The sequence below is a fragment of the Camelus dromedarius genome, chromosome 17 (genome assembly GCF_036321535.1).
Source record: "Camelus dromedarius isolate mCamDro1 chromosome 17, mCamDro1.pat, whole genome shotgun sequence".
Taxonomy (NCBI): Eukaryota; Metazoa; Chordata; class Mammalia; order Artiodactyla; family Camelidae; genus Camelus; species Camelus dromedarius.
This window is the reverse complement of record NC_087452.1, coordinates 25,376,122-25,395,619: the sequence shown is the minus strand read 5'-3', so window position 1 is coordinate 25,395,619 and position 19,498 is coordinate 25,376,122. Positions and strand designations below refer to the sequence as shown.

General features: G+C 36.3%; 1 protein-coding gene across 7 annotated transcripts in view; it reads right to left on the bottom strand.

Moving 5' to 3' along the window:
* FHIT (fragile histidine triad diadenosine triphosphatase) overlaps positions 1-19,498 on the bottom strand; it is a 1,253,474-nt gene that overhangs the window by 669,492 nt on the left and 564,484 nt on the right. For all 7 annotated transcript variants that reach the window (XM_031470657.2, XM_064496362.1, XM_010980945.3 and 4 more), the window contains one exon: positions 1,231-1,349. In XM_031470657.2, the coding sequence (XP_031326517.1) occupies positions 1,231-1,333 (103 nt within the window). In that variant the 5' untranslated portion in view covers positions 1,334-1,349. The remainder of the gene's footprint in view (positions 1-1,230; positions 1,350-19,498) is intronic.

The following is a 19,498-nucleotide window of genomic DNA, read 5'->3' as shown; positions in this document are numbered from 1 at the left end:
ATAAACAGGAATAAAATTTTTCAATATTGTGTATTTACAATTTATTTTTATAAATTCAAAAGTTAATTATCAAGATAAATGTAAATATTATTTACTAGTTTATTGCTATGATCATTAGTGTTACAAATGTACAAAATTTAGTTAAAATTTGAATTCAAGGAATTTGAGAGTCTATCATAAATCACAAGGATCTTTTGGTTATGTTTTATTATTTGTTTTTTTTTCAATGTACATGGCCAAGAAGATTATTCATAAAGTTCTCAAGCATTTTGAAAAATCCAAGTAAAAAATATATATATAATTTACTCTGGAAAAAATCTTGACACATTTGTAGATTCAGAATTACTGAGAAATTAATTTCAAAGTAAAAATCATGTCTCCATGTGGGAATGCTTATTATCTTACAACATGAAATTTTATACTTTGTTGCCCTCTGCATAGTAAATTAAGTTAGGGAGGAAAGAAAACTTTCTGAAGAGTCAGTACAAATGTTACATGCATACAGTTATGAGTAATACTTTCAACAATATAAAAATACCTCTCCAGGGCATTTCACCAATTCCTGCTGCTCCCACTGTAAAGAATAAAGCTTCTACTGAAATCGATGGTCAGAAGGAAAAAAAAAAATACTCTACTACCAATGGCACTGGACAATGATCTAGAAGCTGGGATGTTTTCCAAGGGAAAATGCTATCTCAGACTCCAACATGAAAAAAATATTTTGTAAGTATATTTATGTGCTTCAATTTAATTAAAATTCATAGCTTGAATGATCTCCAGGACTTAAAGAAACCAGGTCAGTCTCAAATCATGTAATACTTTCCTTTCACATCACAAGATGCCACCCATCTCTACTTGACTATTAAAAGTCACAATTGATAACTGAAAACCAAGTGCTCAAAAAATTCATTGGATCCGTTTTAGAAGCACCTATTTATGTACACAGCTACGATAGTGAAAAGGTCAAGTAAAAATTCACCTCCAAAGCCACGGTTGCTAAGCAACTCTTTTCGGAAGTTCTGCAACATTGATCAAGCATATTACTGGTGCCACCAACTGGATTCAGAATAAATGTAACACCTTACCTGTTTCTCCAAAGGGGGAGGGAGGCAGATCCCTTGTTTACCTTCTTAGACAGACATCAGAGGTCAATCCTATATTCGTCATTTGGTCTGTGAGATTGAGAGGCTTTTTGTCTTTCCTCTCTCAAAAAAATAAAAGAAAGGATACGTCCTGGAACCACAGGTTTCCTGTTCACCAGGGCAAAGGACAGTTCCGTTTTGAGAAACACCACAGAGGGTTTGATGAGATGTTGGCCGAATCTGAATGACATTTCCTCACAGTGAAGACTGAAAGAGAAAATGATTTAGAAAATGATCATTTATAAAATTCAAGTGAGAAACTCAGATCATATATGACTTTAAAGAAAGCAAAGTCCCTTACTACAGATTCTTAGTTGTAAAGACATTATTTAAACTGTTCCCCATGTAATGTCCACTAAGATGTATTCTGGGAGTCCTCCTAAAATACTCCATTTTCCCTACCAGCACTGCCTTGGTTGGATTTAGTGTTTTCAAGCAGAAGCTTCCATGTAGACAATAAACTGTCCTCTTAAATCCCTCTGCACTTCAGGTAGCCACGTTAATCCACATCCACGAGGTCCAATCTGTCAGGTACTCTTGTTAACCATCCGTTTCATCATCTTTGCTAAGCAGAAAATTTTCATTGTTAAGCATTGACTATAAACCTTCTCAGTCTTAAGTTCTTTTCTCAAATGGTTTTATCTTTGTTTATATAAAAGCAATTTAGGAAAAAGTACAAACACTGTTTGACCTTGCCTACAAGTACAAAAATATGTGAGTATCCTAGAGAACTATTATAGGAAAATTTCCAAAATTAAAGGGAAAAAATGAGGAAAAGGAAGAAGAAGCAAAATGAGTTTAAGATCAGAAAAATTCCTGGTTGATACAGAGGCAGTATGCAGCAAGATATGGGAAATGTTCCATACCCTGTTTGGGGGGAAAAGCCACGAGTTGGAGATGGAGAGAAGACAAGGGGATGCCAGATTTTACACTTGGTACCTAGGGTACCAAGGAATGATTTTCCATCAGTCAATGCCAATACATGGCAAAGTTACTTTCTGAATGACTAAGACACACCCTCCTTGGGAAACCATTTCATTTTTCTAATTTAGGAACCACCCTACTACAAAACTGATGGAAATACAATGAGCCATGGGAAAACAAATACAAAAAAAGGTCACATCAGAAAATGGCTGTCTGTTTTATAAAGCATACCAATAAATGCGTAATTGCTTAATGATTCTAATGTTCTCAATGACCCGAAAGATACAGAGGGCCAGGTAAAATGTATCTACTGTAGAAGCACCTACATAGCCAGAATTTAACGTATTTCAGGTACAAAGAAATAAAGCACAGAGTTTAGCTGAATGATACAAATACTAGTTTTTAGAACATTTACAACTACCTCATAAAAATGAAAGGTCAGTAGGATGCTGAAAATCATATAACTCAGTGGTTTTCAAGAGGTGTTTCCTGAACCAGCAGCATCAACAATCACCTGGAAACTTACTAGAAATGCAAATTCTCGAGTGCTACTCCAAACCTACCAAACCAGAAACTCTAGCAGAAGGGCCCAAAAATCTACGCTTTAAATCAGCGGTCTGGATGATTCAGAACCGCTGACCAAATCCAACCATTCTCTCAATCCATTCCTTACAGAAGAATCTTTGCCAGGTAGCTGGCTAGCCTATGCTTGACTATACCCAGTGATAGGAAGCTCGCTATCCATTCCTTCTAAGACAATCAACTCCAGCAATTATGCAGTTGCACCTCATATACCAAGTCCACCTTTTTGTCATGGATTAATGCCTTGGGGTCATTCGAGTGGAAACGCTTTAGATATTTGGAGTTAATCCTCATTCATTTCCCCCAGTTTTTCTAGAATAAACATGACAACTCATTTCAGTCATTCTATAGACAGCATTGATTCAAATCACCCGCAGCCATCTGTGATTTTCTTCCTCCCCAGTACCCACTTTCTATAGTTCTGGCCACACCACTCTCATCTTTCTTTGAGTAACACCCACCATATTCCATAGGTTGGGCTATTCCTACAGCCAGATTCTAGGCATGGGAAAGTGACCCAGGCATCCTTAGTCCTTCATCACACGATTGTTTCAGGAATGGATGTAGGACAAAAAAAATAAAAAGGAGCCATTCAAAGAAGGCTATCCGTGAGTGGCTTACCGCAGATACTACAGGGAAAGGGCTTGCTTGCTTTCTGCTAAATTGCCAAACAGGTAGGACATGAACCTGGTAGAGCTAGAGATTACACTGAAAAGAGTCTGCCTGATATGAGAGCCAACGCTGAGGCCAGGAAAGCCAAGGTTCAGAAAGAGACCAATACCTGATCACACTGTTTGTGCACCTAGATCTAACAGTGCTGGAAGGACTAATATTCCTGGAGTGTTTTCTCTTATGGATAACTGTACACGGTTGACTTTAGCAGAGGCTCCAGTTGATGAACTACTATTACGAGTCCATCAGAGTGTCTTCTTTTTGTTTTCATTTTTCTTATCACTCTCCCTTCAACTTCAGTGCCCAGTCCCATTCCTTCTGCTCCCACCGCAGGGCCTCTCTCTCTCTCTTTTTTTTTTTTTTTAATAATGAATGTTGTGGTTATAACCTTTTTGCATTTTAATAAATATTTTATATGTCAAACACACAGGGCTCTTGCATATGGTTTTTGTATCTGTATGGAAGTTGTATCATGCTTTAAATCTCATTCTGCCTTTCTTTAAACATCGTCTTAGAGACACATGCATGTTGTCATAGATGTAATTCATTCTTTCTCACTGCTTATTCTCTCACTGTATTCCACTGCAATTTTTCTTGTTCATTCTTCTAGTGCTGAAGAATTAGCTTTCTCTAATCGTCCACCACAAATAACAATGTGATGACCATCCTTACCAAATTTCCCTAGGTATCTAAGCTTGAGTCTGATTATTGGGTTTTAGGTTATATACATAGATTTTTTTTAATATATGCACTAGTTTGCATTCCCAGAAGCAATACAAATAGACTTCTAATTTTCCATATCCTTGCCAGCACTCGGGAGTATCTGATTTCCTACCTTTTACTGGTATGACAGGCAAAAAAAGATCCCTTAATTTTAATTTGCTTGCCTCCAATGTGATACGTGTGTGTACTTTTATCCTTGTATGAAAGGTTAATTCATACTCTGCCCTTTTTTGCATTGGTTTTCTTCCTTCTATTTTTTTATTTTCCAGAGTCCATTGTATATTTAAATATTGATCTTGGTCTATTAAACATGACAATTATATTTTCACCATCTGTTAGTTTTCCTGTCATCAACTCCACTGAACAAATAGCATTCATTTTGATGTATTCATCAATTTTCTTTTTACGGTTTGTGCTCTATGAATCTTATAAAACAAACCCTTCCCTACCATAAGGTTACAAAATTGTGTTCTTAAATTTTTGTCTATCAGCTTCATATTTTCACTCTTAAGTGTTAGGTGTTTAATCCACTTGGGGCTTTGCTTATGGTATGAAGTATAGAAATGGTTTCATTTTTTTCCGTTTGTGAGCCAACTTTCCTAGCACCAAGTGCTGGGAATGATTACACTAAGCTCCCATATGCGCACAGGAATGAATCTGGACTTTATTATATCCTGATTGTATGCCAGATGCTAGAGAATAGAGGGCACCAAAATTCATCTCTAAAGGGCCAGATTCAGTCTGTTGTAAATACTCATACCCTGTTACGGCAGCATGAAAGCAGCCATAGACAATAAATGAAGGAATGGATGTGGCTGTGTCCCAATAAAACTTTATTTGTAAGAACAGGCAGCAGCCTGGATTTGCCTCATGGGCTGTATAATGTTAATGCCTTGTGAAGAAAAGGTCTTTTTTTATCTTTATTTTCCCATATAAACTGTAGATTCAGCTTTGCCCCTTCAAAAACATTCTCGCTTAGGCACTGAACTGAATTTAAATTTTAATGGGGGAAACATGACATCTTCACAATATTCAATCAATCCATTTATAAAGGATGCATTTATGCTTTGTAATACCATAATAAAACTCTTGTAATAGGGTTTTAAATTTCCCTTATATGTTTTATGAATTCTTTTTTAGATTTATTCCTAGATAGCTTTTAGTTTATGTCAGCATTGTAAATGGTATCTTATCATCATCATAGTTTATAATTGGTTATTCCCAATACAGACAAAAGCTATTGATATTTTTATGTTGCTCTTAAAAGCTGGCAACATAAATGAACCCTTATATTACTCCTAATAGTTTCTTCTTATTCTCTTTGGTTTTCTATAGAAGTGACTTTACTTAGAAATAATAATTATATCTTTCAACTATTCTGCTTATGTTGGTTTCTTTGTCTTATTGCATTGGTCAGGTATTTGGTAACATGTTGACAAGAAGAAGTAACAGCATAGGCCTTCTTGTCTTGTTCCCAACCTTAATAGAAATGAGTTTCAAGTTTTGTTTTTTCCATTAAAAATAATATCTGCCGTAGGTTTCTAGGAGAAAGCCCTTGTCAAGCAGAAAAAGTTTCCTCTTTTAAGTTGCTAAGAGTTGATTCCATTTGAAAAAGAACAAACTTAATTTTATTAAATGCCTTTTCTTTATCATTGATCATGCAATTTCCCATTCTTTTCCATTAATGTGGCAAATAATAGTAACAGACTTTAAATACTAAAACATCCTTTCTCTTTTACGATGAACTCAACTTAGTCACAATACACTGCTAGATCTGAATTCTTAGTGTTTTTCAATGTCATAAGTGAAGTTCGCCAATTTTTTTTTACCTGATTTTTGTTTTCAAAATCAAATTAAATAGGTTAGCTTTTTTTTTCTTTGTTCTATAAGTTTTATAAAAAGGATTTTCTATTCCTTCAGAGTTAAACAGAATTCACTTGTCAAACTGGGCCCCTTTTTATATTGCAGGGAAGATTAAATTTGGTAATCATTATAATTTATTTAATGGTTGTTGATTAAGTTTTTCTTGCATCAATTTTTTAGGCATACATCCTTTTCACCTAAATTTTCATCTGTATTGGTAACAACCATCATATTCTTTAACAGATTATTATATGTAGCCTATGAAAATTTTCAAAGGACCACCTCCTGGTTCTTTGCTTTCATTAATTTTCTCTATTTTGTTCCTTATTTTCTGTATTTGTATTTGATCCCCCCTTACGTTTTTCCTTCCTTGTTTCTTCAAATCCACCATGTTGCAGTTTTTCTAATTATTTGAGCAGAACATTGAGCTTACAGGGTTTCAGACTTCCTAGTCTTCTCTTGGGGAACAAAGTATATGCTGTCACTGAAGTATTCCATTAGCTTCCTCTCTCAAATTTTGAACTATTCTGCTTTTATTATCCCTTAGCTTTAAATTTTTGCTATTCTTACTATCACTTCTTACTTAGCCTCGGGGTTATTTCATAGTACGTCTTTTCATTTCCAACATATGGAATGTTTTTGTTACATTTCTGTTAATAATGACTGCATTTAAAGCACTGTAGTTCGAGAAAAGAACCTCTATAATGTTGATTTTTTAGAATTCAAGGCTTCCTTCCTAATCCATTAAAAGATGAAGCATGTGCCTAAAATCCACGTGACCACCAAAATAATATATTCTGCATTTGTTAAGAAGTTTTACACATGTGGTAGAGCAAATTCATTGTTATACAAATCTTCCTCTGCTTACTTTTTGTCTCATTGTTTCATCAGTGTTAGATTTCTAATGGCAATTGTTTAATCAATGTCAAATGCCAGAAATGACTGCTTTTTATATTATGGCAAGTGCATATGCCCCTGTTTGTTTTAGTCCCTTGATTTATTCTTCCTTTTTCTTTTGTCTCTATTTGACAAGTGTTAAGTTTTTTCATCGCAGTATCTTCAACCTGTGTCATTTTAAATTTTTTTTTTAAATAAACATTATAGCACTTGGCTTTCTCTCCATTGGACAGTCTGCCTTGGTTACTTTAACCCCATTCATTTATACCAATTATTCCTTGAGCTTATTTCAAACACACTATTTCATCTTTTTGTTTTACCTTTTTCTCTTTCCTATCTGCCACTGCCTAGATCAAGTTTTTTCCTATGGTATGAAAATCATACATTCTATTTTGTGACAGTAGTGGTTATTCTTATTACAGTCCATACTAACATTCAACTCCCTCATCAATTATATAAAAGCAGATCAGTGTCTCTGCCCTTAGCATACACTTCCCACCTTGGATCTCTTTCAGATATCGTCTCCCATCTTCCCCATGTCCAATTTCTGATGTTTTGAAACAATATTTGGTAATAATTTGAAATAGCTCTTGATACGCTGGGGGTTTTTTGTGGCTTTTAGCCACCACTTACTCCAGTGATCGTACTTTTTATCTTACTTACAAAGATCTACAGACATCCTCCTTACCCCAGGCAGCAGTGGCCTCAGCACTATGCCCTCTTCTGAATTTGACCTCCCTCTTTGGTTTCTGGCCTCCCCTTCAATGCCTTCCCCCCCCCAAAATCTCCACTACAAAAATCACTAAATTCCCAACACTTCCAAACTCATTCTATGAGGCTATCATCACCCTGATATCAAAACCAGACAGATAACACACAAAAAAAGAAAATAACAGGCCACTATCACTTATGAGTATAGATACAACAATCCTCAACCAAGTACGAGCAAAGCAACCCCAACTATGCATTAACATGCTCATGCACTATGATCAAATAAATGGGAGTCATCCCCGGGATGCAGGGATCTTTCAATATCCACAAATCAATCAATGTGATACAACACATTAACAAATTAAAGAATAAAAACCATATGATCATCTCAACAGATGCAGAGAAAGCTTTTGATAAAACTCAACATCCATTTATGATTAAAAAAAAAAAAAAAAAACTCTCCAGAAAGTGGGCATCAACATAATAAAGGCCAGAAATGACAAACCCACAGCTAACATCATACTTCATGGGGAAAAGCTGAAAGCACTTCCTCTAAAATCAGGAACAAGATAAGGTTGCCCACTCTCACTACTTGTACTCAACATAATTTTGGAAGTCTTGATCATAGCAATCAGAGAAGGAAAAAAATAATAGAAGTAATCCAGATTGGAAATGAAGTAGTAAAACCGTCACTGTTTGCAGATGACATGATACCAATACATAGAAAATCCTAAAGAAGTGACCAGAAAACTTCTAGAACTCAATGAATTTGACAAAGTTGCAGGATACACAATTAATACAAAATCAGTAGCATTTTTATTCACTAACAACAAAAATAGCAGAAAAAGAAATTACCATTTACCATTACACGAAAAAGAATAAAATACCTAAGGAATAAACCTACTCACGGAGGCAAAAGACCTGTACTCCAAAAACTATGACATTGATGAAAGAAATTGAAGATGACATAAACAAATAGAAATATATACCATATTCTTGGATTAAAAGAATCAATATTGTTAAAATGGCCATACTATCCAAGGCAATATACCAATTCAATGCAATCCCTATCAAATTACCAACAACATTCTTCACAGAGCTGGAACAAAAAAATGTTAAAATTTGTATGGAAACACTAAAGACCCCGAATAGCCCAAACAATCTTGAAAAAGAAGATAGGAGTTGGGGGAATCACAATCCCTGACTTCAGACAATACTACAAAGCTACAGTAATCAAAACAGTAAGGTACTGGCACAAAACAGCCACATAGATCAATACAACAGAAGAGAAAGCCCAGAAATAAACCCACACACTTATGGTCCATTAATCTATGACAAAGGAGGCAAGAATATACACTGGAGAAAAGACAGTCTCTTCAATAAGTGGTGCTAGGAAAACTGGACAGCTACCTGTAAAAGACTGAACTTAGAACATTTTCTAACACCAGATACAAAGATAAACTCAAAATGGATTAAAGACTTAAATGTAAGGCCAGATACTACAAAACTCCTAGGGTATAACATAGGCAGAACATTCTTGGAAATAAATCACTGCAATGTATTTTTTGAACCAGCTCCTGGAATAATGGAAATAAAAGCAAAAATAAACAAATGGGATCTAATTAAACTTAAAAGCTTTTGCACAGCTAAGGATACCACCAACAAAATGAAGACAACCTACATAATGGGAGAAAATACTTGTAAATGATGCGACTGACAAGGGAGTAATTTCCAAAATATACAAACAGCTCATACACCTTAATATGAAAAAACAAACAAACAAGCAACCCAATCAAAAAATGGGCAGAAGACCTAAACAAGTAATTCTCCAATTAAGACACACAAATGGCCAATAGGCACATGAAAAAATGCTCAATATCACTAATTATCAGAGAAATGCAAATCAAAACTACAATGAGGTATCACCTCATACCACTCAGAACGGCCATCATTAAAAAGTCTACAGTAAATGCTAGAGAGGGTGTGGAGAAAAAGAAACCCTCCTACATTGTTGGTGGGAATGTAAATTGGTGCAGCTACTATGGAGGACAGTATGGAAATTCCTTAAAAAACTTAAAACTGACCTACCATATGATCCAGCAATCCCACTCCTGGGCATATACCCAGAGAAAAATATAATTAAAAAAGACACATGCATCCCAATGTTCATAGCAGCACTATTTACAATAGCCAAGATATGGAAACAACCTAAATGTCCATCAACAGATGACTGCATAAAGAAGATGTGCAGGTGTGTGTGTGTATTGGAATACTACTCAGTCATAAACAGAATAAAATAATGCCATTTGCAGAAACATGGATGGACCTAGAGATCATGATTCTAAGTGAGGTAAGCCAGAAAGAGAAAAATGCCATGATACCACTTACATGTGGATTCTTAAAAAAAAAAGACACAAATGAACTAATTATTTATAACTCAGCTGATTTCTTGATTATGTGTAAGCAGATTTGACTGTCCTTTATGATTGGATTACTGCATTCTGTTGATTCTTATTTTGTGTTTGGCCTTATTCCTTTGATAACTATGTAAGTTTAAAAAGCTAAAGCTCTAAACTGTTCTTAGAAACAATGAACAGTACATACATGTAAATTAAAACATGTGCAGTATATTGTATATATGTATTTACATGTAATATATTGTATATGTACAGTCAAATTGTAACAATTCTACCTAATAAAAATGAAAACTGAAAAAAAAAACCCCACTAAATTCTCTTCTTATTTCCCACATTTCATTTCTTCCTCCTGGATTCATTTTTCCACTTTTCCTTTTCATTTTTTTCCTTTTCTTTTCCTTTTTCGCTAGGACAAATTTTCTACAAGTACTTTCAGAGAGGGTCAGTATGTGGCAAACTGAGCTATTATACAAGATGGTATCTTTATTTTATCCTCCCATTAAATGAAGTAACCAGAAATAAAATCCTAAGCTTAAAGTTTGCTTGTTTCAACACTTTGAAATATATTCCTTTGCCCTCTCACATTCTGGTATTGCTATGGAGAGAAGTCCAGCAACATTCAGATTCCTGTTCACTGGAAGATGGTGTAGTTTCTAATCTCAGAATTGTTAAGAGCCTAAGTGTAGGGCTATGCACTAGTTTCCAAGGGCTGTAGTAACAAATCATCATGAACTGGAAGGCTTAAAAACAGAACTGTATTTTCTCCTAATTCTGGAGGGTAGAGGTCTGAAATCAAGGTGCTGGGAGGGCCTCTGAAGACTAGGGGAGAATCCTTCCTTGCCTCTTCCTCATTTCTGCTGGTTGTCAACAATCCTTGCCTTGAGGATGCATCACTCTAACAGCTGCCTCTGTCTTCACAGGGCTGTCTTCTCTGTGTGTCCTCTTCATCTTCTTATGAAGATACAATTCATTGAATTTAGGACCCCCTCTATTCCAGCATAAACCCATCTTAACTAATTATAAAGATCCTATTTCCAAATAAGGTGAAGTTCTGAGGTTCCTCTTGGGGAGGAACGTTATTCAAACCATGATAGACTACTTTCCCGAGTTCTCCTGCTTGGTCGACTATGAATCTTTTCCATATGAGGTCTTGAGTTTTCACTGGATTCTTTATATTCCTGGTCATTACCTTTCCAAATATCCCCTGGTCTCAACTTGCTTCTCTGCCCTTCAGGGATCCTATCTGTTGGAGTTCAGGGTGGGCAACCCCAAAATGTATCATGGTGGCATACTGATCATTCTGAATTAAAGTTACTTTGAAAATAGCCAATGCAAGTGGGACACTCTGACCCTCCTGCCTGTCTCCCAGAAAGCAGGAAACCAATCTCTCCAATGAAAGGTACACTCCCTCCATCTGGAGGTAAAAGGACACCCTTACCTCCAGAGATGGAGTTCAGGGCAAAAAGCCTACGCAAACAAACCCTGTTACTTCTTTAATGTACTACCCCAAGTCCAAACTCTGTTTAGATTCTTCACTGATGGAGTGCTCCAAACCTCAGTTTCTCTGTCCTGTCAATTTCTCACAAATTTATTGTTCGTCTAAGAAGTATAAAAGCAGCCTGCTTTGACCACTTCTTAGGTCCAATTTCTAGGAGATCTCCATGCACATGATTTTTTTTTTTAATTTTTCTGTTAGTCCGTCTGAAATCCATTTTATTATTAGTCCAGTAACAAGAACTCAAGATGGGTAGAAAGGGAAATTTTCCCTCTCCAACATATCTAACACTTCTATTCATTCTCCCCCTTAACTCTTTTCTCAGTCTTCTCATATTTTTATTTCTTCCTGATGCCTTTTGGGAGACAACCTAATCCATCTAACTGCTGATAAACATCAGTATGAATATAATCCATCCATTAATCTAGTTCCTAAGGTTACACATGAGGCTTAATTATTTCCCATTTCTCCTCTACTCAAGGCCACCCTGCCTCTCACCTCTCTCCTTCTCAAGCACCACTCTTGCCAATGAGCTTATGCATTCCTATTACATTTCTTCTCCTGAGTTTAGCCTGCTAACAGTTTGAAAAGTTGACTACCCTCTTCACTATTCCTTCCCTTTTGGTATGTCGAAACAATTCACAAAGTCCTTGATTTAGAGGAATCATGAAGACATGGAATGAGTGTTCAAAGTATACAGACCCTGAGTCTTGGTTCCGTCACTCCCTGACCTTCAGTAATTCACTGAACTTCTCACCCTCAGATACCTCATCTGAAAATAATGGATGACAAGGTGTATAATGCATATCTCACTTCGTTTGTCACATGACACAGGCAGCCCCAAATGGTAATATTTCTCTATCTCCTTGCTCAAATCCAATTTTGCCTCTTCTTTTAATTGTGGTAAAATTCTGTCTACTTGGGCTGCTAGCAGACATGCTTCCTCAAGTTTTAATTCCAGTCGAGAAGAAAAGTACTCCAAGAAATATAAAAGGAACAGGGGTAAAGAAAAGTTTAAGAGCCAATACTGTGTGACAGGAAGATTCCTGCATCTCCAGGATCTGAAACGGTCTGCAAGGCTGAGATAAATATTAAATACTTTCCTCTCACATGAAAAGTGCAGAAAGCAATTTTATTTTAAGCTAAAGTAAAATTGCTGAAATCTTTTTTTTTTTCAACCAAACAAGAAAGCTGGATGTACCAATATTCTGTTGAATTTTCAGGAGAAAATCACCTCCGAGGATCTCTGTTTCTTAATACATATGGAGATGGCTTCTGGCATCCAGAAAACCAAGTCCTGGGGTAGGGACCTCAGTCTAAGGTTTAAGGTCTTATTCTTTTTTAGTAGGCTTTAGCTAAGACAGAAATAGAAGGAAGTAAGTTCATTCCAGAAACAGTGACTGACGCCTGCATGTGTCTCTTTATAAACCAATGACAGAATTAAGTATGTTAAGAAAACCAAAGGTACATTTTTAGTTAATTGGTTTTTTTATTTGTATTCCTTAGTAATTACTTATTTTGAACTGAAATTATGTAACTTCAAGGTATTTAATGAGTCTCCATGTCCCATCTTTTCAGCTATGAAAGCTATTTAGATCTCTCTACCTTCTATAACCAATCTCTACCCCCTCTGTCTCCTGTAATTCTCACTAGCTAGTAGCATCACATTATTTTCAGAACTGTATTTCCAAAATTTAGTGAACAGAAAGGAAGTAATGAAAAGGCCTCTGCTATTCACATTTAATTTTGTGACTCAGTGAATTTGATCAGTCATTTTTTGACACGGTTAAATAGGCAACCTAACTTGTAAGTTCAATGGCCACAAAAGCAAATGCCCCAAAATGTGAAATTTTCCCCATTTACAACAGGTGACAACAGCTAATTTCAGAGTAGATCAGGTTTCTTCCTTATTTGCTTGTAAATGCTGTATTAATGGCCAACTAAATGTGATATGCTTCTGTCTCAAAAAAAAAAAAAAAATCAACCCTAAAATTTGAGCAGAAAAGATCCAAGAAGATTAGTTAGATCCAGTCCTCTCATTTTAGAGATGTTCAGTAAGTCTAGCAAGTCAAGTGGCTTACTCAAAGTCACTCTGAACAGGGGCTCTCCTTTAGAGGATACTACTTATGGAGGGTACATTTTAAGAATTCCTTACACTGGAATTCAGGGACCCCACTCCCAGAAACACTGAATTAAAGATAACTGGCACTTTCGGAGATTCCTTGGTGCCAAAACCACATAGCAATACTCTCATAAGTTGGTATGCTGGTGACTCAGAATATGCCTTATGTCTATTTTTTTTCATAGTATTTCACCAAATGAAGAACACAAAATATAAACTTCTTTCTGAGAATGTGAGGACCCTTCAAAGTCCAACTACTCAAGTTTGAGAAACTCAAGATTTCAGCAAATGACCTAATGGGCCATTCTCATCAGAATGTGAAATCCTTATCTATAGACCACCATGACACTATTTCATGACTACCTTTCCCTATTGCAAATGATTTCTTGGGGACAAATGAAAAGTCTGAAAATTTCCACAAGCAGTACAGTAGGCTGGCTACTCAAAGTGCAGTCTGCTGGCCAACAATACCCGTGTTACTTGAGAGTTGTTGGAAATGCAGGTTCCCAGGCTCCACCCCAAATCTACTGCATCAATCTGTATTTTAACAAGCTTCCCAGTTGTGTCACATGCACATTCAAGTTTGAGAAGTACTTTCCCAGAGCACCGGTTCCAAAACTAGGTTTACTGAAATTATCTTGGGATAGCTTCCTAACAATACAATTCTCCATCCTAGCCCAAACCTAGCAGAACTTCTGGGATAATGAGGTTAAGAACACAGAGTCAGTCTGTGAAATGGAGATTACAGTAATACCTCTTCTCAAGGACACACATAAAGCATTTAATAAGTATTCAATAAATGTTAGTCATCATGTTGTTAGTATTTTACCCTGGCAAAAAGTAATGCCCAATTTTATCCAGTAAAAAATTGGTAACTGTCAACTAATATATAAGTTAATGGTAAGTTGCTTGCAATAGTGCTTGTCATCTAAATGGCATATAATTTTTAGTTAAGCAAAATTTTTTAAAAAACATTTTGGCACTGCACTGCCCTTAGATGATTGCTAACCTCTCTGTATTAGAATTAAAGCAACATCAGGTAAAAAGTAGCATCTGATTAAGTAACAGCTAACACTTACCCCTTACTTCCATCATTCTAAGCAGTTTCTCTGTAACAACTTACTTAATCCTCCTGAAAACCCTATGAGGAAGGTTCTTCGTACCTCAACATTTCTGTGTCTCTTCAATTACTTCCTGTGCATTAATTCCCAGATTTGAGAACCGCTGTGTTCAAAGAATATTGAACCTTCAATGCTATTGGTCTGTACTGCTCAATCTCTCCCAAGACGTGTTTCTAACAATGTACATTTACAGGTAGTTTAGGGAGAAGAGCCATTCCCCCAAACTGTGTCAACACCGGGCACATCTCCACATCTCTAATAAAAATTTGTCATTACTTAGGAATATCATGTTGTAAAAAATGACTTCTACTAAGTATCCTATCTAAAGCAATCTGCGATGAAAACTGACATCTCCCAGGCAACCAAGAAGCTAGACATGATGAAAAAGAAGTACTGTTCTTTTGGTAAAAAGGATGAAAAACTTGTATTTTTTTTTTTACCTTGAAAGATAGACATGTTATTCCATTATGGCTTGGGGTGATAAGATTTATTTTTTAAAAAATCTGCTATTTTTGTATGCTGAAATGACTCAGCGAATAGGAGGAATCTAAACCAATTCCAGAAGGCATGACCAATCCTTTTTGGGGGTCATCAGAAGCAGCCACACTGCAAGTAACTCCAGACACTTCTACTAACTAATAAATATGCTTCTATTTCAGTTCACTTCACTTAAAAACAGGGGGCTCAAATGTTAACCAAAAATGTAAATGCATTTGAAAAGCTGCTGGTTAATGGATCTGAAGACTAACCTTAACAGGAAAAATGACTTGTCATCTAACTGAGGAACAACACACTTTTAGCTGGCCAGGCTCTCCAACACATTTTATGGATGACTTAGAAAACAATCCGGGTGCATAAATGGATAGCTGGAGACATACATTTAGGTTTAGATGATGTATAAAATATGGTAAGCTCACAGGCGTATCAAAATTCCACAAGAGACAGCATACGAATATCCCACAAAATGACAAGAAGAACAAAGAGAAAGAGAAGACAGCTTCAAATGCCTCAGAATTCAAACAAAAGTATAGCTGTAACATTTTTCTACAAAGGAAAAAAAAACAAATTTTACTCAAGTGTATTAAGTTATCAACCTATGGTGTCACTGAGGAAGAATTTTCAATTGTTTACAAGTCAAATAAAATACCAAAGCTCAACTATTTATAAACAGGAAACACATAGGTACTGAAAATGCCAGCTACTTTTTCAAGACTTCACTGCATCAGCTACCTCTGCTCCCCTCCCCTCGACACGTTAATGTTTGTTTTACAACGTTTGCTTGTGCAGAATCTCTAACCTCACTCTCACTGATTTCTTCCCCTTCTTCAACAGAGCATTTCAGAATTGCTTACACAGAAATAATCTTTCCTTGGATTGGTCATTCCTTGAACTCTAACCACTTACGTGATTCATTCAACAAGTATTATATACTTGCCATATTCTAAGTACTCCTTCAGTGACGGACATGCCAGCCCTTGCACACGTGGAGTAATCTAGGGGCACGGTGAGGAGGAACTTGGTGGAGACCACAAATCAGTCAGCTAGCAAAACCATTTCTGATTGCAATTTGAAGGAAATAATCAGGGGGCAAAGACAGGTAGTGACTTGGAGGTAGCAGTAGTGGCTGGTTTAGTGTGGATGGAAAGGGAACCTAACATTTGATCCAGGACTTGAATGAGGAAGAGCCCACTATGTATGAGTATCTGGGTCCAGAAGGTTCCTGGTGGAAGAAACAGCAAGTGCCAAGGCAAGAATGAACTTAGGGTCTTAGAGGCAGGGAAGGAACAGTGGGACAGATGAGTCTGAGAACAGGAAGCAAGACAGGAGAGGTGAGAGGATGGATTTGAAGGAAACAGGATAGGGAGCAGATCATGCAAGACCCTGTTTGGTCTTACATTCAGTCAGTGATGAGAAGCTTGTGATGTCCAAGATTTAAACCACAGAATGCTCAGTTTTCAAATTTTAATTGGAAAAAAAAATGTATTTACTACTGTACATTAAAATCATCTCAGGAGCTTAAAAAAGGTCCCCATTGCCCAAACATCTCCTAAGATTTTTAAAAACGGAGATAGAATTTATGTATCATAAAATTTACCATTTTAAATACATAATCCAGTGGTTTTTAGTACATTCAGAAAGTTGCACAATTATCACCACTATCTACTTTCTCAATATTTTCATCATCCCCCAAAGAAACCTCATGTAGTTAATCCACATTTCCCCATCCCAGCAGCCCCTGGAAAACACAAGCCTACTTTGTCTCTAAGGATTTGCCTACTCTAAACATTATGTATGAATAGAATCATATAGTATGCACCCTTTCGTGTCTGGCTTCTTTCACTTAGCATACTGTTTTCAACATGCATCCATGTTGTAGCATTTTTCAGTAATAGATTCCTTTTAAAGACCAGACAACGTCCCATTTTTTGTGCGCTCTATATTTGTTTTTATCAATGAATCAGTTGATGGACATTTGGGTTGTTTCTACGTTTTGGCTATTATGAATAGTGCTGCTATGAACATTCAGGTGCAAGTTTTCATGTGGATGTTATGCTTTCAATTGTCTTGGATACGTACTTAGGAGTAGCATTGTTGGGTGGTATGAACACTATATTTAACTTGTCAAGGAGCGACTAAACTATTTTCCTTAGTGACTCCACCATTTTACATTTCCACCATCAAGGAATGAGGGTTCCAATTTCTCCACATCCTCATCAACAGCCCACTCCCATACAGTTTAATTTAATTGGTCTGACGGAGATCTGGGCATCAGGGCCTTTTCTAGTTTTGTCATTTGTTTTCTTCAAGAGTTCTCGTGGTAATCTTAATGTGCAGTGACAGCCAAGAATCCTTTACTTCTGCTGGTTCATTGCCAACTTCCCGATTAAGTATTTACTACTCCCTGAACTGCCCCAGAGTCTTTGGACCTATTACATTCTTGCCATGACCCACCCCTCAGTGATGATACCTGCTTCATAGCTGATGCATCCAACGAGAGAAAGAAATACAAATAAGACAAAACCTTCTACTGATGAAATACATAACCTGATATTGGTATAATTATAACATGTACACCCTTATATTGATATAATTATATATAAACTTATATTTATCTAATTAGAATATAGCTTTACATTTATGCTATAGAAATACAAGTCACTTATTTTCAAATAGTGAGTGCACATATGAAGCTATTTTAAAATCATTTGTGTGACTGCGAATATACATAGGAGAAATCTGGAAATTAAGAATTCTTTTCTTCTGAGAAAATCAATCTGGAATAAATTTTATTATCTTTTCTGCATATTTCTATTTTCTGCCATGACGATGCACTGGAGAAGCTATTTGAAGGGAATTTTGTCAAGTATTCCTGTGTTATGTGAATTGTCGACTCCCTTCTCCCACTGACCCACTAGAGACCTGTACTTCAAAAAAAAGCCCACCTATAAAAAGAAAAATTTGCTCCTAAAGATCTTTTCATCAAGTGGAGAAAGATAGAGGGAATGAATGGATGACTTCCATATGTTTTACATTTCAACCTGACCTTGAGTATTAAACACAGTTCCATACGTATCAAAATGTATAAAATTTAAAATTATTTATGTCAGTTTTAAAATGTTGCCTGCCAAAGCAAACACAGCCAGTGAAGGTCTTTAACACCAGCATGGAGGCCTAGAGCCATTTAGAAAATTAACACCCTGGGCTTGTAGGTAACAGCTCAGGTGGGAAAGACAGAAGCCTGAATAAAAAGGAAGACTTCTAAACTGAAGGACAAAGTATGTCATGACTTCAGTGTGATGGAGGCAGAGATTCATCTCAACAGCGGAAATAACCTAAACCGTATCTTCCTATGGATGGCAATGGCAGAAGGGAAACTTACAGGTTATGGTATTAAAACAATACTTAGGAAAGAATTACAGGTTGAAAAATCACCTTAATGTCATGTATCTCTCTGGAGTGATCATTTTCTGCTGCATTCCCATTCATACTATACTCTTCACATAGTCATAAAGATTCATGTGAGCTCACCTCCATGGGCTGGATAGATACATGGGAACATCGAATCAGAACTGGTACCAAAAGATGTATGGTAAATCTACCAACTGCCATCTTCTGGAAGTGGTTACTGCTAACATGTGGTTTCTGCTTCATCAGAGCTCAGGCCTCTCAGAGGTGAAGAGATATTCAGGGTCCTTTTCAATTTTTCTTTTTAAGGTTTCTGTCATGTTTTTAAAAATGTGTAGTATATGTGTTATATTTTAAACATTAACAGTGAACAAAATAAAGCTCTCAACATGAATGAATACAAGACAATGATTACCATCTCTTCCCAGAGGAAAGATGATTCCATCCCTTTTTCACTAATGTGAAATGTCTGGATTTTTGTGGTGAAGCAATGCCACTTACAGGTTTCAGCTAAAAATGGACTAGTAAGGCTAATGTCAATTATAGCTACATGTCACCTGCAGTTTATAAATAGACATACTTCTATTTTAAGTGTGCTACTATATTTAGCAATTTCTGAATTGTGCATTCAGAAGATAATTACATGACTGATAAAACCTATTAACAATCTACTACAGGTGGTATAATTCAGTAAAGGTACAGGTTTACAACTATAGGAAGATCTTCCTTCAATCCTGTTCAACAGCATATGAGAAACTCATTTGATGTAAGATCTAAATTCATGGCCTTGAACCCAAGGCCACTCCAGACCAACCATCCACTGGCTTTTCTCTGGTCCTCAGAAGATGTTGGTTAAATGCAATCACAAAAAGTCAAACTATAGCCTCTATGTTAGGTCCTCACTGGAACCAACATTGTCAGTT